We start from the raw sequence: 25,000 nt of genomic DNA on the forward strand, positions 1-25,000 counted from the left end.
ATGAAATAAGTGAAGTATCTTTGGACTACATGATGTGGGGCGGCAGGGTAGCCTAGTGGTTAGAGCGTTGGACTAGTAACCGAAAGGTTGCAAGTTCAAATCCCCGAATCTGTCGTTCTGCCCCTGAACAGGCAGTTAACCCACTGTTCCTAGGCCGTCACTGAAATTAAGAATTTGTTCTTAACTGACTTGCCTAGTAAAATAAAAAATAAAAATGTGGTCATGGCATTTTGTCAGCTGGTTATTTTCATCCAAAAGACGGCCTGTCCCACAGTAATTGACCGTTCATTAACATAAACATGTTTTGCATCTCAAGTGCCCACTATTATCTTCTAACTATAGAATTAGAATAATTACAATGTTTCCATGATTCCAACGGTTCCCACAAGTGTTCTGATCTAAACTGCATGTCAAATCCCAATTGCAACATTTGATTTAAAACAAGGCCTAGATTTTTTGGCCAATTTTGTACAGCCCTACGTGGCAGTGTGAGTGCAGGAAATGCAGAAATATGAAAATGCAGAAAATTATTTTTGGTTGAAGTCTATAACTGAACAGTATAAAACAATCAGAAAGGAGAGAGACCCATTGAAATCACTTAGAATGTATGTTTTCACCCTAGAGTCACACACTACTCCTAAAGAACACAAATACCGTCATACCATAAAATATTAGGAAAATACAGTGATATGATATTTAGGCCATATCGCCCAGCCCTAACACTACCCACTGTGGGGTGTATTCGTGTGTGTGTTCTGTTCAGACGAGTGAGCGCAATTTTCTTTCATCCTCTTCACAGGGCTTACTTTAAAAAGTACAAAGAACAGTTGGATCACTCCCTTAGCAACTCCCATATAAAAAGTTACAACCAAATGTTCAAAAAGAATATACCACGTCCTTTATCTCTTTTCTCCATCTCTGGCATAAGCAGCAGTATTTGATATTAGGATGCTTGTCAGGTGTCTCCAGGTCTCTGTGATAACCCCCAGGGCTTGGCTGTCTGTCACTGATCTCCAAATCAGCTCAAGTCTACTCCAACCACAAAGCATAGTTTAAAGAACAAGGGATGGAGGGATGGAGGGATGGCAGGAGGGGGAGGTGAACACTAGTTCTCGCAATGAAAAAATGTCCACTATCTGACTGAGTTCAACGCCTCTCTTAGTGTACACAAAGGCGTGGCAGTGAGTTCGGACGGCGAGAGAAAGAGATTGAGGGGATTTGGGGGTTGCTCAGACTACATACACAGCTATACACAGCTAGCTGTGCAGTTCCAAAAAGGTGTTCACATCAACACTTTATGAAACACCTGATCTAAGTCTTCACAATAATAACAAGACAATCCAGCCTGAAAATCCAGACCAAAAACATCTTTGCAGTTCAACCGTCAGAGATGACGATCTGTGCACGGCTCATTTCCACTCAACTTTAGGTTTTAGAACACAAATCATAAATATCACCATCAATGAATAGGGCGAAGAGAAGGACCATGTAGATAAGCCAGCAGATCTACCTCAAAGACTTCTTCATCGAGTATTCTAGTTCCGAAGACCACAATTCCTTTGGTGTCGATGATGGGGTGTGGGCTCCTGGACAGTTTCTGCGTGGTCTTCTTTTTACAGTCCAGGATGATGGTGATGCTCTGTTTGTGAACACTGATGGCCACTCTATGCCACCTGGGGACAGGAACAGAAGGTTAGCTCTCTCTCTCTCACACACACACACGTTTCACTACAGTTATACTAGCTTTGAGATGGATAAAAAGTCCCACACGTTTCACTATGCTACAGTTGCGAGTTGTGGGACTAGTGAAACACTGATATTACAACCAGGCTAGAGTACAGGGATGTTTTGTCCAGGATATTTTTTTATTTTTATTTCACCTTTATTTAACCAGGTAGGCCAGTTGAGAACAAGTTCTCATTTACAACTGCGACCTGGCCAAGATAAAGCAAAGCAGTGCGACGAAAACAACAACACAGAGTTACATATGAACAAACGTACAGTCAAATAACACAATAGAAAAGTCTATGTACAGTGTGTGCAAATGTAGAAGCGTAGGGAGGTAAGGCATAGGCCATAGAGGAGAAATAATTACAATTCAGCATTAACACTGGAGTGATAGATGTGCAAGTAGAGATACTGGGGTGCAAAAGAGCAAGAGGGTAAGTAATAATATGGGGATGAGGTAGTTGGGTGTGCTATTTACAGATTGGCTGTGTACAGGTATAGTGATCGGTAAGCTGTTCTGACAGCTGATGCTTAAAGTTAGTGAGGGAGATATGAGTCTCCAGCTTCAGTGAATTTTGCAATTCATTCCAGTCATTGGCAGCAGAGAACTGGAAGGAAAGGTGGCCAAAGGAAGGGTAGGATATGGATGTTTTGTTCAGGATAGGGATGTTTTGTTCAGGATAGGGATGTTTTGATCAGGATAGGGATGTTTTGTTCAGGATAGGGATGTTTTGTTCAGGATAGGGATGTTTTGATCAGGATAGGGATGTTTTGTTCAGGACAGGGATGTTTTGATCAGGATAGGGATGTTTTGTTCAGGATAGGGATGTTTTGTTCAGGATAGGGATGTTTTGTTCAGGATAGGGATGTTTTGATCAGGATAGGGATGTTTTGCTCAGGATAGGGATATTTTGTTCAGGATATGGATGTTTTGTTCAGGACAGGGATGTTTTGTTCAGGATAGGGATGTTTTGTTCAGGATAGGGATGTTTTGTTCAGGGCAGGGATGTTTTGTTCAGGATAGGGATGTTTTGTTCAGGATAGGGATGTTTTGTTCAGGGCAGGGATGTTTTGTTCAGGATAGGGATGTTTTGTTCAGGACAGGGATGTTTTGTTCAGGACAGGGATGTTTTGTTCAGGATAGGGATGTTTTGTTCAGGATAGGGATGTTTTGTTCAGGGCAGGGATGTTTTGTTCAGGATAGGGATGTTTTGTTCAGGATAGGGATGTTTTGTTCAGGGCAGGGATGTTTTGTTCAGGATAGGGATGTTTTGTTCAGGATAGGGATGTTTTGTTCAGGGCAGGGATGTTTTGTTCAGGATAGGGATGTTTTGTTCAGGATAGGGATGTATCCATGAGTTCAATGTCTACACATCCGAGGGCACTGTAGCGCACAAAGCTCAGCTACTGTCAATCCGAGCAGGTCTTTATATATAATACAAACTACCTTGGTTGACTGCCTAGCTAGATAACAAGCTATGTGTTAGATGGACAGACAGCAGATAATTGCGATAAGGAACATGGGTGACTGGTCACCTGCACAACTAAACCCCACAGTAGTGTGTCCACCAGACGTATCAAAGCTACACCAACCCACACCTGCGCTCTGATTACAGAGAAGCAAGCAGCTAAACTGACAGCAGATTGTCTGATATGGTACAGTATAACAGATGTCACTGTTGAGGCCTCTGGAGAGCGACTAGTGTGATATAATGCAGTATATGTGTTCCATTGTATATCATAGTTTACAAGCTGTGTACGCACTAGGCAGAGTGATAAGGTATACTGCAGGATGACTAGGGTTTATTGTATGATATGGTATGGTATCAGACAAGGTCAACATACTTTCCGTTGGCCGGTATGAGTCCTCTGAAGAGGAGATAGTTTGACTATAAAGTACTATATATATATAACGTACTATGTAATGATATCAGTGTACTATCTAATGGCATAGTAATACTGTGAGTGGAATGAGGTGAACCTACTTTCCATCGGCCAGATTGAGACCTCTGAAGAGGGGGTAGTCCTCAGGGCTGGGTTTACCCATGTGGTCCTCATACAGGAAGACAGGAGAGCGTCCCACCTCCACCCCAAGCTGCTGGATACCCTGCTCGTTATACACAGACAGAAGGAAGGACTGGGAGCCCTTCTTAGGCTTCACTGTAGCCAGGATGGAGAAGTCCTCAGGAAACACATCAGCTGAGAAGGGAGAAGAGTGGGATGGAGGAATGGAGCGCGAGAGATAGAGAGGGGGGACAGAGAGAGGAGTTATAACACACCTGTTTATGTCATGTGCTGAACAGGGAGAGTCAGAGGACCACATCCTACATGGGTTTTATTTAAAGTATTGTTTTCAAGAGTAAAATCTGAAAATCTCAAAATGCAGTCCATCAAATAAATGGTGTACTGCACTGAAACTACACTATGATAACCTTTAGAGACACAGTCAATACATTGTTATATACTGAAGCAGGCAGAGGAAACAAACAGGGAGAAGGATGAAGAACATGGGACAGAAGATATGACAACGGCTTGGACAGGGGAGACATCTAAATGACGTCTTGGAGCATCTAAAGTAAACAATAGCTCTCTCCAACCCGCCAACACTGGCCAGAATACAGAACAGAACAGAGCTGGGAGGGTTGGAGAGAAAAGTATGGAAGAGAGCGAGAGGGAGGGAGAGAGAGAGAGGGAGAGAGAGGGGGAGGGAGAGAGAGAGAGGGAGAGGGAGAGAGAGAGACAGAGAGAGAGGAGGGGGGAAGAGAGTAGGACAGGAAGGAGAACAGAGTAATAAGAATAGCATGTGGTCCCTGGGCGGCCGTCGAAAACACTTTCTCATTTTCCCAAACCCCTCTTCCCCTCTCCTCCTTTCCTCTCCTCCTCTCTCTGACCTGATCCATCCACCAGACACATAGAGAGACAGAGAGAGAGAGAGGGACAGGGGAGGGAGAGAAAGAAGGAACAAAGAAGGATAGAGACATACGTTTGAAAATAAAGGGGATATGAGAAGAGATGCTGAGAAAGAGAATGAAAGCCAGAATAAAGGAGTATTTATAGAACAACAAAACACGGGACAAACAAAAACAGGAAAAAGGGGTGAAAGGAACAGAGGAGAAGTGAAAGGGAAGTTTCAACCCACTCTCTCCCTCTTCAGGAGCGCCCACTTCCCTTCTTCCCTCCCTCCATCCCTCCATCTGCATGCCTAGTCTAACTCTCCCTCCATTTTGTGAGCGCCAGCTACATCTGTGAGACATATGCCCTTAGAGCAAGGCCTTCTGGGACATTATCAGCCCCCCAACAAGGGGGCGGGCCTTGCTTTTCCCAGAAGACAATGGGGTACTCACATACATGTGCAGGTTAGACTCACATTTAGTTCTGGCACCATTCATAAGTCCCAGGAGTAGACAGATGCATTTGTTTTAAGGGTAGAGGAAAGAGGTAGAAACCTGCTGAGTTTATGGAAACCATCATGCCTTAATTATGTCTTAGCGTGATAGTTGTCTTTGCAAAGTGTTTTTCTAACTACAAAGAAAGAATCTGAGAGTGTGAAGCTAAAGCTATGCTGCACTAATAAATTGGTATATTGTGAAGCAACAGATGTAGGATCTTAATTTGAGCCAGTTTCCTGAAGCAGGAAAATAATCCCGTAGTAACAGAAATGGGAATTATTATGTAGATTATAATTAATGGACATTTGTGTAGGGTTTTGATACAAATGTCATTAGGGCAAATCAAGTCTGAAATCTGAAGTGGAAATTACAAACTTTAGAAACAAGTTCGCATTTCCTGCTTTGCTTGAAAATTCTCAGCAACAAAAGAGTGATCAAATTAAGATCCTACATCTATATTTGTGACGGTATTTTTTACACTTAGACACAAAGGGTAAGTAAATGTCTCACATGAGAAGTAAAGCAGTCCTATACTTTAGTTCGGAAACATCTCTCTATTTCTTTTCTAACTTCACAATTTAAAACTTCTTCAGGCTAGGATCTATTTTTCTCCATTTCTGTCTGAATGACGTGCACAAAGTAAAATGTCTGTTACTCAGGCCCAGAAGCCAGGATATGCATGTAATTGGTACCATTGGAAATAAAACACTGAAGTTTGTAGGAATGTTAAAATAATGTAGGAGACTTTAACACAACAGATATGGTAGGAGCAAATCCAACGAAAAAACAACAAGAATAGTTTTTTTTGAGAGCCCATGCTCTTCAAACGGAAAGTATAGAGAAAAATGTCATCTAGCTCCCAGTATACAATTCCTATGGCTTCCATAGGGTGTCAGTAGTCTTTGTTCAAGGTTTCAGGCTTGTTTCTTCCAAAACGAGGAAGAATAGTGAGTTTTGATACAGGGACACAGACTTGGAAATTTGTGTATGACCGCGCGACGAAGAGGACACGCACCTGCTAATATAATTTTCCTATTGAACATATTTCTTTCCGTATTAAATATTATTGTTTAATTACAAATAGCGATTAATTTTAGGGTATCTGAGGATTAAATAGAAACGTATTTTGACTTGTTTTAACAAAGTTTAGCGGTAGCTTTTTGGATTCCTTTCTCTGCATGTTGTACGAGTGTATTACTCAAATAGATGGCTCCAACTAAACAGACTTTTTGGGTATAAAGAAGGATTTTATCTAACAAAACGACACTAGATGTTGTAGCTGGGACCCTTTGGATGACAAATCAGAGGAAGATTTTCAAAAAGTAAGTGAATATTTAATCGCTATTTGTGAATTTATGAAACCTGTGCCGGTGGAAAAATAATTTGATGTGGGGCCTACTGTAAATTGGGCAGTGCAGTTAGATTAACAAGAATTTAAGCTTTTAACTGATATAAGACCTTTGTATGTACCTAAATATTTAATAACCATAATTTTAATGATTATTTATTTGAATTGCGCACCCTCCAGTTTCACTCTCCAGTTTCACCGGGACGCCTAGCCTCATTAAGGAACTCCAGACGAATGACTCCTCGTCTGGGAAGGTAAGATCTTTCCTGAACATTTGGATCTATGTGTTTGCCGGGGTTTTGCAGCACCCCCTCCCGCCTAGTAATGGGACCCAGGCTGTGGTCACCGTGGAAACACAGCATTAGAGCGTCTATGAGACAGACAGCCAAACAGAGGGCTTGGAGGTGAAAGATGCCTTGACAGGAGAGCAGTGGGAAGGTTCTGGAGCCTGGGGTTAGGAGCAGACAGACACTTGAGAGAGGAAGGGAGGAGAGGAAGGAGGGAAGAAAGGAAAGAGAGGAGGGGGAAAGCGCTCTAGTCACTGATGGAAAAATATGGATTTCTCATCATCAGCCATTTTAAATTTTCTCCACTTTCGCTCTCCCCTCATTGTCTGTCAATCTCTATCTCTAACTGTTTCTCCCTCTCACTCAGTAAAGACAGAAAGACAGGCCTATAATCACTTCATGCAGTGTCCACACGTCTTGGCAGTGTGTTCCAGAGGAATTCTCTTTGGCTCAGAGAGAGAGAAAGAGAGAGAGAGAGGCAGCAGCTGCTTGAGTTTGAGTGGTAGATGCTTTGAGAGCAGAACAGAGCAGAGCAGAGCAGAGCAGAACAGAACAGAGCAGAGCAAAACAGAACAGAGCAGAGCAGAGCAGAGCATGGTAAGAAGAAGAAGAGCGGTGAGAGCAGAGCAGAACAGAGCAGAGCAGAACAGAGCAGAACAGAACAGAGCAGAGCAGAGCAGAGCAGAACAGAGCATGGTAAGAAGAAGAAGAGCGGTGAGAGCAGAGCAGAACAGAGCAGAGCAGAACAGAGCAGAGCAGAGCAGAACAGAGCATGGTAAGAAGAAGAAGAGCGGTGAGAGCAGAGCAGAGTAGAGCAGAACAGAGCAGAGCAGAACAGAGCAGAGCAGAGCATGGTATGAAGAAGAAGAGCGGTGAGAGCAGAGCAGAGCAGAACAGAGCAGAGCAGAACAGAGCAGAGCAGAACAGAGCATGGTAAGAAGAAGAAGAGCGGTGAGAGCAGAGCAGAGCAGAGCAGAACAGAACAGAACAGAGCAGAGCAGAGCAGAGCAGAACAGAGCAGAGCAGAACAGAGCATGGTAAGAAGAAGAAGAGCGGTGAGAGCAGAGCAGAGCAGAGCAGAGCATGGTAAGAAGAAGAAGAGCGGTGAGAGCAGAGCAGAGCAGAGCAGAACAGAACAGAGCAGAACAGAACAGAGCAGAGCATGGTAAGAAGAAGAAGAGCGGTGAGAGCAGAGCAGAACAGAGCAGAGCAGAACAGAGCAGAACAGAGCAGAGCAGAACAGAGCATGGTAAGAAGAAGAAGAGTGGTGAGAGCAGAGCAGAGCAGAGCAGAACAGAGCATGGTAAGAAGAAGAAGAGCGTTGAGAGCAGAGCAGAGCAGAGCAGAACAGAACAGAGCAGAGCAGAGCAGAGCAGAACAGAGCATGGTAAGAAGAAGAAGAGCTGTGAGAGCAGAGCAGAGCAGAACAGAACAGAACAGAGCAGAACAGAGTAGAGCAGAGCAGAACAGAGCAGAGCAGAGCAGAACAGAGCAGAACAGAGCATGGTAAGAAGAAGAAGAGCGGTGAGAGCAGAGCAGAACAGAACAGAGCAGAGCAGAGCAGAGCAGAACAGAGCATGGTAAGAAGAAGAAGAGCGGTGAGAGCAGAGCAGAGTAGAGCAGAGCAGAGCAGAACAGAGCAGAACAGAGCAGAACAGAACAGAGCAGAGCAGAACAGAGCAGGGCAGAACAGAGCATGGTAAGAAGAAGAGTGGTGAGAGCAGAACAGAGCAGAGCATGGTAAGAAGAAGAGTGGTGAGAGCAGAGCAGAGCAGAGCAGAACAGAGCAGAGCAGAACAGAGCAGAACAGAGCAGAGCAGAACAGAGCAGAACAGAGCAGAGCAGAACAGAACAGAGCATGGTAAGAAGAAGAGTGGTGAGAGCAGAACAGAGCAGAGCATGGTAAGAAGAAGAGTGGTGAGAGCAGAGCAGAGTAGAGCAGAGCAGAACAGAGCAGAGCAGAGCAGAGCAGAACAGAGCAGAGCATGGTAAGAAGAAGAGTGGTGAGAGCAGGCTACAATAAGAGTTGCCAACTTGCCACTGGTGCATTCCTCTCTACCCCTCAGCTCAGCTCAGCTCCAGAGTCCTCAGACAACCCTTTGGAGCAGACCAGCTAAGCTCAGCTCATCTCAGCAGAGCAGGGAGTGGCAACATCGGATCGCTTGCTCATGAGCAGAACGATAGAATGTAGAGTGACTGAACAGTTTTGTGGTGACAAAAAGGTGAGAAAGAGAGAGGAAGGGGAGACAGAGAGAGTCTGGGTTGAATTATTATTTATTAACGAAAAAACACAAAAGTCTTTCAATTGTAGATTTGAAACACTCCTGAAAGGGCACTGTAACACAACTATGGCTGCAGTGCACTGTGAGTGGTTCCCGTTAGCTTAGTCGGGAGGGAGTTGGATCTCAGCTCTGGTGTGTTTCATTTATTTATTTTTTCTACATTTTCTCCCTAATTCGTAGTTACAGTCTTGTCTCATCGCTGCAACTTCCATGTGTGTGTGTGAACGTGTCTGAGAGAGAGAGGGTGATGGTTGTAATGGTTGGTTTACCCTGGCAGCGCCACCTCCCTACAGCATCTTTCAAGAAAAGTCTGGAAAAGTGTGGGAATGCCAGACTCCCCTAACAGCCAATCATATAGCTCCCAGATGCCCCCAACAGCCAATCAGACACTGTAGATCAATTACATCCTGTTTTAGCAACAAATGAGTGTGACTTGTAATAAATTAATAACACTATTAGTAAATGTTTAAAAACAGTACAACTTTATGAGTAAGTGGAACTGAGTTATTCAGCCTCTTAGGATAATTGGTACGTACAACTGGTTATAATTGTACTTTACCAGAACAGATGAGTTGGATATATGCTGTAGCTAATAGCTGTGTCCGGTATTTATTGGTTAAAGAGGGGAGAAGACGGGGAGAGTGATTTGGTTTGCCACTGTGTCTCCGGTTTCGCTGTGCTGGCATACCTCTGTGTCTAACTCCCCATCCACATCTGCTCTCTGTATGTGTGTGTGTGTGTGTGTGTGTGTGTGTGTGTGTATGTGTGTGTGTGTGTGTGTGTGTGTGTGTGTGTGTGTGTGTGTGTGTGTGTGTGTGTGTGTGTGTGAGAGAGAGTGGTGGTAGTGGCCCCCCAATGAAAGATAAGATAGTAATGAACAACATGTCACCTCTAAAAAGCAAAAAAAGCTAGAACATGTGCTCTGTCAGAAAGACTGATCTGGGAGGAACACAATTGTGACATGACTTTCCTCAGCTTGTCATTTAACTGTTGCCTTCTCTCTTCGAGCTCTTTGGCTGCCACTCCTGTTTTCTCCTCCAAACCAATTTGGAAGAAGGGAGGAGGAAGAAGAGAGGGGAGAGAAGGGAGAGGGGAGAGAGAAGGAGAGGAGACCACCCAGCTACTACAATCCTGCCAGAGGCATGTATCCCAAGACACCCCACTGCGAGATACAAGTCACTGTGTAGTCCACTGATGTTGTCAATTGTTCACCCTACTAACCCCACTGAGTGTGTGAGAGAGAGAAACCTACTGTAGACCATGGAAACCCTGTGTAACATCTCTGAAACGATGAGTATGTGCATATGTAAATGTATGTGTATTTTGTGACTTCTGACTTCCAACTGCTCATCTCTTCGGGAAACTGTAAAAGAGGGACAGAGAGTTCTTTCACAAAGAACATTCCAGACTATTCTGACGTAGGAGTCTGAACATTAGAGTCAGAGGTAAGGACATGTTGAGAGAAGCCAACTGTCCCGTTGGTCTGTTGGTCTATTTATAATCCCTGAAGAGAAGATGGGAATCCACCACAGTACAGACTCTCTCTGTTTCAGACCCCCCATCCTCTGATGAATCACTTCTTCCATGTCTGTGGGTTTGACAGAACATGCTCGTAATGTTCCTAATCTAAAATGTGTTGGTGGGGGGGGGGGGGGGGGTGTAGCAGGATGTTACAGTCTTAACAAATCAGGCTAAGAGCCAAAGTTTAGTGGTAGTAGAGAGAAGGAACTGGACCAAATGATCTCGCTCTTTCTGCCTTCTGGAAGATATTAGCTGTACTCAATTCAATTCAAGGGATTTATTGGCATGGGAAACATATGTTAACATTGCCAAAGCAAGTGGAATAGATAATATACAAAAGTGAAATAAACAATAAAAATGAACAGTAAACATTACACTCACAGAAGTTTCAAAAGAATAAAGACATTACAAATGTCGTATTATGTATATATACAGTGTTGTAACAATGTACAAATGGTTAAAGTACAAAAGGGAAAATAAATAAGCATAAATATGGGTTGTATTTACAATGGTGTTTGTTCTTCACTGGTTGACCTTTTCTTGTGGCAACAGGTCACACATCTTTCTGCTGTGATGGCACACTGTGGTATTTCACCCAGTAGATATGGGAGTTTATCAAAATCGGGTTTGTTTTTGAATTCTTTGTGGATCTGTGTAATCTGAGGGAAAAATGGGTCTCCAATATGGTCATACATTGGGCAGGAGGTTAGGAAGTGCAGCTCAGTTTCCACCTCATTTTGTGGGCAGTGTGCACATAGCCTGTCTCAATATCAAGGCTATGCTCACTGAGTCTGTGCATAGTCAAAGCTTTCCTTAAGTTTGGGTCAGTCACAGTGGTCAGGTATTCTGCCACTGTGTAGTCTCTGTTTAGGGCCAAATATAATTCTAGTTTGCTCTGTTTTTTTGTTAATTCACTCCCATGTGTCAAGTAATTATATTTTGCTTTTCTCATGATTTGGTTGGGTCTAATTGTGTTGCTGTCCTGGGTCTCTGTGGGGTCTGTTTGTGAACAGTGCCCCAGGACCAGCTTGCTTAGGGGACTCTTCTCCAGGTTCATCTCTCTGTAGGTGATGGCTTTGTTATGGAAGGTTTGGGAATCGCTTCCTTTTAGGTGGTTGTAGAATTTAACGTCTCTTATCTAGATTTTGATAATTAGCGGCTACCTAATTCTGCTCTGGATGCATTACTCTCTCTCCATGTTGAGGTGGACAACTGGAGTCAAATACTGACCACAGCACAGACGTCTATTAAACTCCTCTTGATCACAGGGCTCCTTCTTGTTTTACTTTTCTTGGTGGTTTCCTTTTCCTAAGCATGATTAAGGTGATCATTTACTTTATTTATTTGTTGTGGTAGAATTAAGTATAATGTTTTTTCTTTTGTTGAAATTGTCCTGCCTTTGGCGGGGATGGCGTCCTACATGGGGACGCTGTCCCCGTCATTTCAGCACAGCTTTAGGTGTGTTACTGAAGCTACTGTCACTGCGGAGGAGTTTCTGGTCACTGTAGGAGAGAAGGTAGGATATGAGAATGTTGCTTATGCGTCGCGGATGAATAAAGCGGTGGTGGTTTTTCTTAAAGAAGAGTGTCTTGTTGATCGTATGGTTGAGCATGGTGTACTTCTTAAAGAAGAGAGTCTTGTAGATCGTATGGTGAGCATGGTGTACTTCTTAAAGAAGAGAGTATTGTTGATCGTATGGTGAGCATGGTGTACTTCTTAAAGAAGAGCGTCTTGTTGATCGTATGGTTGAGCATGGTGTACTTCTTAAAGAAGAGTGTCTTGTTGATCGTATGGTGAGCATGGTGTACTTCTTAAAGAAGAGAGTATTGTTGATCGTATGGTGAGCATGGTGTACTTCTTAAAGAAGAGCGTCTTGTTGATCGTATGGTTGATCATGGTGTACTTCTTAAAGAAGAGCGTCTTGTTGATCGTATGGTGAGCATGGTGTACTTCTTAAAGAAGAGTGTCTTGTTGATCATGGTTGTACTTACTTCTTAAAGAAGAGTGTCTTGTTGATCGTATGGTTGAGCATGGTGTACTTCTTAAAGAAGAGAGTTTTGTTGATCGTATGGTTGTGTTGATCGTACTGGTGTACTTCTTAAAGAAGAGTGTCTTGTTGATCGTATGGTTGAGCATGGTGTACTTCTTAAAGAAGAGAGTCTTGTTGATCGTATGGTTGAGCATGGTGTACTTCTTAAAGAAGAGTGTCTTGTTGATCGTATGGTTGAGCATGGTGTACTTCTTAAAGAAGAGTGTCTTGTTGATCGTATGGTTGAGCATGGTGTACTTCTTAAAGAAGAGTGTCTTGTTGATCGTATGGCATGGTGTACTTCTTAAAGAAGAGTGTCTTGTTGATCGTATGGTTGGTGTACTTCTTAAAGAAGAGTGTCTTGTTGATCGTATGGTTGAGCATGGTGTACTTCTTAAAGAAGAGTGTCTTGTTGATCGTATGGTTGATCATGGTGTACTTCTTAAAGAAGAAGATCGTATGGTTGAGCATGGTGTAAAGAAGAGAGTCTTGTTGATCGTATGGTTGAGCATGGTGTACTTAAAGAAGAGTGTCTTGTTGATCGTATGGTTGATCATGGTGTACTTCTTAAAGAAGAGTGTCTTGTTGATCGTATGGTTGAGCATGGTGTACTTAAAGAAGAGTGTCTTGTTGATCGTATGGTTGATCATGGTGTACTTCTTAAAGAAGAGTGTCTTGTTGATCGTATGGTTGAGCATGGTGTACTTCTTAAAGAAGAGCGTCTTGTTGATCGTATGGTTGAGCATGGTGTACTTCTTAAAGAAGAGCGTCTTGTTGATCGTATGGTGAGCATGGTGTACTTCTTAAAGAAGAGTGTCTTGTAGATCGTATGGTTGAGCATGGTGTACCTCTTAAAGAAGAGAGTCTTGTTGATCGTATGGTTGAGCATGGTGTACTTCTTAAAGAAGAGAGTTTTGTTGATCGTATGGTTGATCATGGTGTACTTCTTAAAGAAGAGTGTCTTGTTGATCGTATGGTTGAGCATGGCGTACTTCTTAAAGAAGAGCGTCTTGTTGAATGTATGGTTGAGCATGGTGTACGTCTTAAAGAAGAGAGTCTTGTTGATCGTATGGTTGAGCATGGTGTACTTCTTAAAGAAGAGTGTCTTGTTGATCGTATGGTTGAGCATGGTGTACCTCTTAAAGAAGAGTGTCTTGTTGAACATATAGTTGAGCATGGTGTACTTCTTAAAGAAGAGTGTCTTGTTGATCGTATGATTGAGCATGGTGTACTTCTTAAAGAAGAGTGTCTTGTTGATCGTATGGTTGAGCATGGTGTACTTCTTAAAGAAGAGTGTCTTGTTGATCGTATGGTTGAGCATTGTGTACTTCTTAAAGAAGAGAGTCTTGTTGATCGTATGGTTGAGCATGGTGTACTTCTTAAAGAAGAGAGTCTTGTTGATCGTATGGTTGAGCATGGTGTACTTCTTAAAGAAGAGTGTCTTGTTGATCATATGGTTGATCATGGTGTACTTCTTAAAGAAGAGTGTCTTGTTGAACGTATGGTTGAGCATGCTGTACTTCTTAGGTATGTTTATTCAAGTTACAGCACTTTTTTTCCGTCAACAAGGAGAAATGTACTGCCGTTTATTCCCAATGAGCTATTGGAGCGCGGGTTATTGCGGTTTGGTAAGTTTGCAAGTTCAATTAAGATTGTCCTGTTGGGTTGCAAACACCCGGCTCTGAAAGAGGTTATGTCGACAGGTGTTTATGTTTTTGTGCTCACCAGAGCAGACTTTGGAGTTATCGTTTAAAGTCAAGTATGACAGCAGACTGTATATGGCTTATACTAGTACTGGTAGTCAATAATGTTTTGAGTGTGGGGATGTTGGCCATAAGCGACATGCTTGCCCGAAAAGGGAGAAGGTGGAGGGAGGGACGCAGGTGGTCCTTGTAATGCCTGGGCCCACTGATGTAGGAAGAGGTGGGCCGACAGTGGTAGAACAGTCACCTGTTGCTGAGGAACAAGTTGTCCGTGTTGAGGGAACGAAGTTGCAACTTCTACCAGAGGGGAACGTAGCGTCTGTTATGCAGAAGAAAAATATTGTTGTAGGAGGTAAGGACGGATCTGGGGTGCCATTTCCTCAGGTGGGGAGATGTCCAGTACGAATGACGGCGTACAGCAGAAGGTTCATGTGGAGCTAATATCCCAGGTAGTAGAGGAGATGTCCACTATGAGTACTGGGGTACAGGACAGGGTTCATGTGGAGCTAGTCTCCCAGGTAGTGGAGGAGATGTCTACTATGAGTACTGGGGTACAGGACAGGGTTCATGTGGAGCTAGTCTCCCAGGTAGTGGAGGAGATGTCCACTATGAGTACTGGGGTACAGGACAGGGTTCATGTGGAGCTAGTCTCCCAGGTAGTGGAGGAGATGACCACTATGAGTACTGGGGTACAAGACAGGGTTCAGGCGGGGCTAGTCTCCCAGGTAGTGGAGGAGATGACCCCTATGAGTACTGGGGTACAGGACAGGGTTCAGGCGGGGCTAGTCTCCCAGGTAGTGGAGGAGATGACCCCTATGAGTACTGGGGTACAGGACAGGGTTCAGGCGGGGCTAGTCTCCCAGGTAGTGGAGGAGATGACCCCTATGAGTACTGGGGTACAGGACAGGGTTCATGTGGAGCTAGTCTCCCAGGTAGTGGAGGAGATGTCTACTATGAGTACTGGGGTACAGGACAGGGTTCATGTGGAGCTAGTCTCCCAGGTAGTGGAGGAGATGTCCACTATGAGTACTGGGGTACAGGACAGGGTTCAGGCAGGGCTAGTCTCCCAGGTGGTGGAGGAGATGCCCCCTATGAGTACTGGGGTACGGGACAGGGTTCAGGTAGGGCTAGTCTCCCAGGTAGTGGAGGAGATGTCCACTATGAGTACTGGGGTACAGGACAGGGTTCATGTGGAGCTAGTCTCCCAGGTAGTGGAGGAGATGTCCACTATGAGTACTGGGGTACGGGACAGGGTTCAGGTAGGGCTAGTCTCCCAGGTAGTGGAGGAGATGCCCCCTATGAGTACTGGGGTACAGGACAGGGTTCATGTGGAGCTAGTCTCCCAGGTAGTGGAGGAGATGCCCACTATGAGTACTGGGGTACAGGACAGGGTTCAGGTGGGGCTAGTCTCCCAGGTAGTGGAGGAGATGCCCACTATGAGTACTGGGATACAGGACAGGGTTCAGGTGGGGCTAGTCTCCCAGGTAGTGGAGGAGATGCCCACTATGAGTACTGGGGTACAGGACAGGGTTCAGGTGGGGCTAGTCTCCCAGGTAGTGGAGGAGATGCCCACTATGAGTACTGGGGTACAGGACAGGGTTCAGGTGGGGCTAGTCTCCCAGGTAGTGGAGGAGATGCCCACTGTGAGTACTGGGATACAGGACAGGGTTCAGGTGGGGCTAGTCTCCCAGGTAGTGGAGGAGATGCCCACTATGAGTACTGGGGTACAGGACAGGGTTCAGGTGGGGCTAGTCTCCCAGGTAGTGGAGGAGATGCCCACTATGAGTACTGGGGTACAGGACAGGGTTCAGGTGGGGCTAGTCTCCCAGGTAGTGGAGGAGATGCCCACTATGAGTACTGGGGTACAGGACAGGGTTCAGGTGGGGCTAGTCTCCCAGGTAGTGGAGGAGATGCCCACTATGAGTACTGGGATACAGGACAGGGTTCAGGTGGGGCTAGTCTCCCAGGTAGTGGAGGAGATGCCCACTATGAGTACTGGGGTACAGGACAGGGTTCAGGTGGGGCTAGTCTCCCAGGTAGTGGAGGAGATGCCCACTATGAGTACTGGGGTACAGGACAGGGTTCAGGTGGGGCTAGTCTCCCAGGTAGTGGAGGAGATGCCCACTGTGAGTACTGGGATACAGGACAGGGTTCAGGTGGGGCTAGTCTCCCAGGTAGTGGAGGAGATGCCCACTATGAGTACTGGGGTACAGGACAGGGTTCAGGTGGGGCTAGTCTCCCAGGTAGTGGAGGAGATGCCCACTATGAGTACTGGGGTACAGGACAGGGTTCAGGTGGGGCTAGTCTCCCAGGTAGTGGAGGAGATGCCCACTATGAGTACTGGGGTACAGGACAGGGTTCAGGTGGAGCTAGTCTCCCAGGTAGTGGAGGAGATGTCCACTATGAGTACTGGGGTACAGGACAGGGTTCAGGTGGGGCTAGTCTCCCAGGTAGTGGAGGAGATGCCCACTATGAGTACTGGGGTACAGGACAGGGTTCAGGTGGGGCTAGTCTCCCAGGTAGTGGAGGAGATGCCCACTATGAGTACTGGGGTACAGGACAGGGTTCAGGTGGGGCTAGTCTCCCAGGTAGTGGAGGAGATGTCCACTATGAGTACTGGGGTACAGGACAGGGTTCATGTGGAGCTAGTCTCCCAGGTAGTGGAGGAGATGTCCACTATGAGTACTGGGGTACAGGACAGGGTTCAGGCGGGGCTAGTCTCCCAGGTAGTGGAGGAGATGCCCCCTATGAGTACTGGGGTACGGGACAGGGTTCAGGTAGGGCTAGTCTCCCAGGTAGTGGAGGAGATGTCCACTATGAGTACTGGGGTACAGGACAGGGTTCATGTGGAGCTAGTCTCCCAGGTAGTGGAGGAGATGTCCACTATGAGTAATGGGGTACAGGACAGGGTTCAGGCGGGGCTAGTCTCCCAGGTAGTGGAGGAGATGTCCACTATGAGTACTGGGGTACGGGACAGGGTTCAGGCGGGGCTAGTCTCCCAGGTAGTGGAGGAGATGTCCACTATGAATACTGGGGTACAGGACAGGGTTCAGGCGGGGCTAGTCTCCCAGGTAGTGGAGGAGATGCCCCCTATGAGTACTGGGGTACGGGACAGGGTTCAGGTGGGGCTAGTCTCCCAGGTAGTGGAGGAGATGCCCACTATGAGTACTGGGATACAGGACAGGGTTCAGGTGGGGCTAGTCTCCCAGGTAGTGGAGGAGATGCCCACTATGAGTACTGGGGTACAGGACAGGGTTCAGGTGGGGCTAGTCTCCCAGGTAGTGGAGGAGATGCCCACTATGAGTACTGGGGTACAGGACAGGGTTCAGGTGGGGCTAGTCTCCCAGGTAGTGGAGGAGATGCCCACTATGAGTACTGGGGTACAGGACAGGGTTCATGTGGAGCTAGTCTCCCAGGTAGTGGAGGAGATGCCCACTATGAGTACTGGGGTACAGGACAGGGTTCAGGTGGGGCTAGTCTCCCAGGTAGTGGAGGAGATGCCCAGTACAATTGATGGGGTGCAAGTGGGGAGTGTCGAGAGAGATGTGGCTGAGGGGAGTCAGGGGTCTGTGGCCTCAGTTGAGGAGGATCAGGAGAATGATATCTCTCTTGATATGATAGCAGCTGGTGACAATTTAATTTACAATCTAGAGGTAAATGGGTTCCTGGATCAGACATTTGGGAAAAATGTCAAATTGGCAGATTTTTTTAATGTTGATAAGTTTGTGAGGTCAGCTGTGATGTTACAGAAGACGGTGGGGTACGAGTTGAGTGAGAAGAAGTGTTTTTGCTTGAGGAAATGTGTTACTCCTGTTACGGCAGCAAAAGGTAGTGGGAAACATGGTAAGTTAAGAGAAAATTAAAACTATGATGATGATCATGCTTCATAGGGTGTTTTATTGTTTTTTTCTGGTTTCTCTGTGGTTTCTTCTGCTTTTCCTTCTCTTTTATATATGGAGGTACTAAGAGTAGGTTATTTCAATATTAATGGGGGAAGGGACAGGAATAAGAGGGCTTGGGTATTAGAAGTAATAAAACAGAAAAGGCTTAATGTAGTTTTCCTACAGGAGACACAGTGATGAGGCTAATGAGGTTGACTTGGGTACGTGGTGGGATATACTCAGTCATGGTACTAATTTCAGTGCTGGCGTGGCAATTTTGTTTTCCTCAGACTTAGACTGTGGTATCTACAACAGAAATTGTCAAGGTTCTGGTTTTATTGGTCAAGGCAGATGTTATGTTTTTAAAAAAAATTTTTTTATGTTTATGCTCCTATTGAGGGTACAGAGCATATTGCTGTATTTGATCAAATAAAGGAAACCTTAAGACTGTATGACCAAGAGGTGTGTGTTATTTTAGGGGGGGACTGGAACTGTACTGTGGATTTTTACTGTTGATCGCACTGCTGAAGAACCTCACCTGTGGTCAGCTACTTGCCTGTCTGGTCTATTAACTGAGTTTGAGCTTTCTGATATGTTGAGTGTAAGGAATGCAAAAGTTAGGTAGTACACATGGCAAAAAGTTATTGAAGGTGGTCTCAGTGCAGCAAGGTTAGACAGGTTGTCTGTATCTGAGCACTACTGTAGTAGGGTAGGAAGGTGTCACTCCTGTGGGTTTTTCTGATCACCACAATGTGTCTGTTGATATTCACGTGTCCTGTCCACAAAGGTCATCACCTTATTGGTATTGTAATGTTACATTTTTACATGATGTCATGTTTTGTCAAAGGATTTTGTTGTTTTGGGAAAAATGGAGGGTTACAAGACAATGGTGGGAGGTTGGGAAGGCCAAAATGATTGTTTTGTCAACAGTATACTGCTCTGTCTCCTATTGAAGTTAAAGAGACTATCAGGGCCCTTGAACAGGACATCAAATCTATTGAGTTGAAGTTGCTCACTCAGAATGTCCCCGGTCTAGTTATGAACTTACAGGACAAGAGACATGAACTGAGATTGTTTTTACATGAAAGAGTGAAGGGTGCCTATCCTATCCTTGCTACTTTAAAAAAAAGAACCTTGGGCAGTCGACATTGCAACGCAACAGATGGTCTGCCTTCGTCTCCCTGGTGGGAAGGTGACCACTAGGACAGTGGACATTGCAATGCAAACAGATGGTCTGCCTTCGTCTCCCTGGTGGGAAGATGACCACTAGGACAGTGGACATTGCAATGCAAACAGATGGTCTGCCTTCGTCTCCCTGGTGGGAAGATGACCACTAGGACAGTGGACATTGCAATGCAAACAGATGGTCTGCCTTCGTCTCCCTGGTGGGAAGATGACCACTAGGACAGTGGACATTGCAACGCAACAGATGGTCTGCCTTCGTCTCCCTGGTGGGAAGATGACCACTAGGACAGTGGACATTGCAATGCAAACAGATGGTCTGCCTTCGTCTCCCTGGTGGGAAGATGACCACTAGGACAGTGGACATTGCAATGCAAACAGATGGTCTGCCTTCGTCTCCCTGGTGGGAAGGTGACCACTAGGACAGTGGACATTGCAATGCAAACAGATGGTCTGCCTTCGTCTCCCTGGTGGGAAGATGACCACTAGGACAGTGGACATTGCAATGCAAACAGATGGTCTGCCTTCGTCTCCCTGGTGGGAAGATGACCACTAGGACAGTGGACATTGCAATGCAAACAGATGGTCTGCCTTCATCTCCCTGGTGGGAAGATGACCACTAGGACAGTGGACATTGCAATGCAAACAGATGGTCTGCCTTCGTCTCCCTGGTGGGAAGTTGACCACTAGGACAGTGGACATTGCAATGCAAACAGATGGTCTGCCTTCGTCTCCCTGGTGGGAAGATGACCACTAGGACAGTGGACAACACAACGTAAACAGATGGTCTGCCTTCGTCTCCCTGGTGGGAAGATGACCACTAGGACAGTGGACAACACAACGTAAACAGATGGTCTGCCTTCGTCTCCCTGGTGGGAAGGTGACCACTAGGACAGTGGACATTGCAACGCAACAGATGGTCTGCCTTCGTCTCCCTGGTGGGAAGGTGACCACTAGGACAGTGGACATTGCAATGCAAACAGATGGTCTGCCTTCGTCTCCCTGGTGGGAAGATGACCACGGATGACGGTGGGATGCGCCAACATGCCGGGGATTTCTACTCTGCCCTCTATAAGGTGGAGGATTGTGATCCTGTTACATGAACTTCCTCAATTGGGCCCTATGCAGAGAGTTGCTTTGGACTCTGACATTACTCTGCAGGAGCTGTCCACAGCAGTTATGCAGCTCTCATCAGGCCGAGCCCCTGGCATCGATGGTTTACCATCTGAGTTCTAGAAGCACTTTTGGGGGTCTAATGGGGAGGATTTTTATGAAGTGGTGTGTGAATCTTTTCATGAGGGTTCTCTTCCTGTATCCTGTCAATGTGCTGTGCTTTCATTGTTGCCAAAAAAAGGGGGATTTGGCTTGCTGTGTTGCATTGCTGTGTGCAGAATATAAAATTGTATCTAAATGTCTCTCAAACAGGTTGAAAGAGTATTTGGGGCTGTTGGTCCACAAGGACCAGTCTCACTGTGTACCTGGCCGTTCTGTTGTTGATAACTTGTTTCTAATAAGAGATGTTTTAAACATTTCTAAACTGCCTGATGTGAATACGGGTTTACTTTCTTTGGATCAGGAGAAGGCTTTTGATCGCGTGGACCACCATTCGAGGAGGACGTGGGGATGCTGCTTTCCTTCCATATCCCGGAGCTGGGGGAGTTCAAGGCAGTGGGGGTATTAGAGGAGGACGTGGGGATGCTGCTTTCCTTCCATACCTCGGAGCTGGGGGAGTTCAAGGCAGTGGGGGAATTAGAGGAGGACGTGGGGATGCTGCTTTCCTTCCATACCCCGGAGCTGGGGGAGTTCAAGGCGGTGGGGGAATTAGAGGAGGACAAGCAGTCGCACTTCGGTCCGCACTTCGGTCTGCACTTCGGTCTGCAGGTAGTATAACTTTTCATTACATTTCATTACATATCATTATAGTACAACGGTTTGATTTGTCTAATCTTAGCAATTTCTTCTTAGCTAGCTACATAGCCGTCTTTGTATCAAAGATAATTGCGTAATTATCGTATTTCGTCGTCCTAACGTATCTGCCCAGCAGCTAGCCAGCTAGCTAACGCCCACCGTCTACATAGCTAGCTACATAGCCGTCTCTGTATCAAAGATAATTGTGTAGATAATTGTGTAGTCTAGAGCGATTTTCTAGGTTACCTAGCCAGCTATTGTCGTTCTTTTAACGCAACGTAACGTAATCAACACTGCTAGCTAGCTAGCCAGCTAGCCCCTGAATCAACAACGCAGCCAGCTATTTGTCGTCCTTAACGTAGGAGACACTGCTAGCTAGCCAACAGCTAGCCAACGTCTACCGATTAGAACTCAACAACCCGGTCGCATTCCGCCTCGCTCCACAGGTAGTATCACATTTTCATTTCATTTCATTACAGTACAACGGTTTGATTTGTTTGATCGTAGCTAGCTACATAGCTAGCTACATAGCCGTCTCTGTATCAAAGATAATTGTGTAGTCTAGAGCGATTTTCTAGGTTACCTAGCCAGCTATTGTCGTTCTTTTAACGCAACGTAACGTAATCAACACTGCTAGCTAGCCAGCTAGCCCCCGAATCAACAACGCAGCCACTGCCAGCTAGCCTACAAAGTCAACAACGCAGCCACTGCCAGCTAGCCTACTTCAGCAGTACTGTATCATTTTTAATCATTTTAGTCAATAAGATTCTTGCTACGTAAGCTCAACGTTCTGAACATTCGAGACGTGTAGTCCACTTGTCATTCCAATCTCCTTTGCATTAGCGTAGCCTCTTCTGTAGCCTGTCAACTATGTGTCTGTCTATCCCTGTTCTCTCCTCTCTGCACAGACCGTACAAACGCTCCACACCGCGTGGACGCGGCCACCCTAATCTGGTGGTCCCAGCGCGCACGACCCACGTGGAGTTCCAGGTCTCCGGTAGCCTCTGGAACTGCCGATCTGCGGCCAACAAGGCAGAGTTCATCTCAGCCTATGCCCCCATCCAGTCCCTCGACTTCTTGGCACTGACGGAAACATGGATCACCACAGATAACACTGCTACTCCTACTGCTCTCTCTTCGTCCGCCCACGTGTTCTCGCACACCCCGAGAGCTTCTGGTCAGCGGGGTGGTGGCACCGGGATCCTCATCTCTCCCAAGTGGTCATTCTCTCTTTCTCCCTTTACCCATCTGTCTATCGCCTCCTTTGAATTCCATGCTGTCACAGTTACCAGCCCTTTCAAGCTTAACATCCTTATCATTTATCGCCCTCCAGGTTCCCTCGGAGAGTTCATCAATGAGCTTGATGCCTTGATAAGCTCCTTTCCTGAGAACGGCTCACCTCTCACAGTTCTGGGCGACTTTAACCTCCCCACATCTACCTTTGACTCATTCCTCTCTGCCTCCTTCTTTCCACTCCTCTCCTCTTTTGACCTCTCCCTCTCACCTTCCCCCCCTACTCACAAGGCAGGCACTCGACCTCATCTTTACTAGATGCTGTTCTTCCACTAACCTCATTGCAACTCCCCTCCAAGTCTCCGACCACTACCTTGTATCCTTTTCCCTCTCGCTCTCATCCAACACTTCCCACACTGCCCCTACTCGGATGGTATCGCGCCGTCCCAACCTTCGCTCTCTCTCCCCCGCTACTCTCTCCTCTTCCATCCTATCATCTCTTCCCTCTGCTCAAACCTTCTCCAACCTATCTCCTGATTCTGCCTCCTCAATCCTCCCTTTCTGCATCCTTTGACTCTCTATGTCCCCTATCCTCCAGGCCGGCTCGGTCCTCCCCTCCCGCTCCGTGGCTCGACGACTCATTGCGAGCTCACAGAACAGGGCTCCGGGCAGCCGAGCGGAAATGGAGGAAAACTCGCCTCCCTGCGGACCTGGCATCCTTTCACTCCCTCCTCTCTACATTTTCCTCTTCTGTCGCTGCTGCTAAAGCCACTTTCTACCACTCTAAATTCCAAGCATCTACCTCTAACCCTAGGAAGCTCTTTGCCACCTTCTCCTCCCTCCTGAATCCCCTCCCCCTCCCCCTCCTCCCTCTCTGCAGATGACTTCGTCAACCATTTTGAAAAGAAGGTCGACGACATCCGATCCTCGTTTGCTAAGTCAAACGACACCGCTGGTTCTGCTCACACTGCCCTACCCTGTGCTCTGACCTCTTTCTCCCCTCTCTCTCCAGATTAAATCTCGCGTCTTGTGATGGCCGGCCGCCCAACAACCTGCCCGCTTGACCCTATCCCCTCCTCTCTTCTCCAGACCATTTCCGGAGACCTTCTCCCTTACCTCACCTCGCTCATCAACTCATCCCTGACCGCTGGCTACGTCCCTTCCGTCTTCAAGAGAGCGAGAGTTGCACCCCTTCTGAAAAAACCTACACTCGATCCCTCCGATGTCAACAACTACAGACCAGTATCCCTTCTTTCTTTTCTCTCCAAAACCCTTGAACGTGCCGTCCTTGGCCAGCTCTCCCGCTATCTCTCTCAGAATGACCTTCTTGATCCAAATCAGTCAGGTTTCAAGACTAGTCATTCAACTGAGACTGCTCTTCTCTGTATCACGGAGGCGCTCCGCACTGCTAAAGCTAACTCTCTCTCCTCTGCTCTCATCCTTCTAGACCTATCAGCTGCCTTCGATACTGTGAACCATCAGATCCTCCTCTCCACCCTCTCCGAGTTGGGCATCTCCGGCGTGGCCCACGCTTGGATTGCGTCCTACCTGACAGGTCGCTCCTACCAGGTGGCGTGGCGAGAATCCGTCTCCTCACCATGTGCTCTCACCACTGGTGTCCCCCAGGGCTCTGTTCTAGGCCCTCTCCTATTCTCGCTATACACCAAGTCACTTGGCTCTGTCATAACCTCACATGGTCTCTCCTATCATTGCTATGCAGACGACACACAATTAATCTTCTCCTTTCCCCCTTCTGATGACCAGGTGGCGAATCGCATCTCTGCATGTCTGGCAGACATATCAGTGTGGATGACGGATCACCACCTCAAGCTGAACCTCGGCAAGACGGAGCTGCTCTTCCTCCCGGGGAAGGACTGCCCGTTCCATGATCTCGCCATCACGGTTGACAACTCCACTGTGTCCTCCTCCCAGAGCGCTAAGAACCTTGGCATGATCCTGGACGCACTATTGTAAAGTGGCTGTTCCACTGGATGTCATAAGGTGAAAGCACCAATTTGTAAGTCGCTCTGGATAAGAGCGTCTGCTAAATGACTTAAATGTAAATGTAAACACCCTGTCGTTCTGAACTAACATCAAGGCGGTGGCCCGTTCCTGTAGGTTCATGCTCTACAACATCCGCAGAGTACGACCCTGCCTCACACAGGAAGCGGCGCAGGTCCTAATCCAGGCACTTGTCATCTCCCGTCTGGATTACTGCAACTCGCTGTTGGCTGGGCTCCCTGCCTGTGCCATTAAACCCCTACAACTCATCCAGAACGCCGCAGCTCGTATGGTGTTCAACCTTCCCAAGTTCTCTCACGTCACCCCGCTCCTCCGCTCTCTCCACTGGCTTCCAGTTGAAGCTCGCATCCGCTACAAGACCATGGTGCTTGCCTATGGAGCTGTGAGGGGAACGGCACCTCAGTACCTCCAGGCTCTGATCAGGCCCTACACCCAAACAAGGGCACTGCGTTCATCCACCTCTGGCCTGCTCGCCTCCCTACCACTG

At 46.6% G+C, this 25,000-nt stretch overlaps 1 protein-coding gene across 1 annotated transcript in view; it reads right to left on the reverse strand.

The window, feature by feature from the left end:
• Positions 1-25,000, reverse strand: part of LOC115117050 (collagen alpha-1(XI) chain-like) — a 175,203-nt gene that overhangs the window by 120,313 nt on the left and 29,890 nt on the right. Inside the window, exons 3-4 of the mRNA XM_065017354.1 lie at positions 3,714-3,927; positions 1,511-1,673 (exon numbers count right to left, since the gene is read on the reverse strand). Of these exons, the coding sequence (XP_064873426.1) occupies positions 1,511-1,673; positions 3,714-3,927 (377 nt within the window). The remainder of the gene's footprint in view (positions 1-1,510; positions 1,674-3,713; positions 3,928-25,000) is intronic.

This window comes from Oncorhynchus nerka, linkage group LG4, assembly GCF_034236695.1.
Source record: "Oncorhynchus nerka isolate Pitt River linkage group LG4, Oner_Uvic_2.0, whole genome shotgun sequence".
Lineage (NCBI taxonomy): Eukaryota > Metazoa > Chordata > Actinopteri > Salmoniformes > Salmonidae > Oncorhynchus > Oncorhynchus nerka.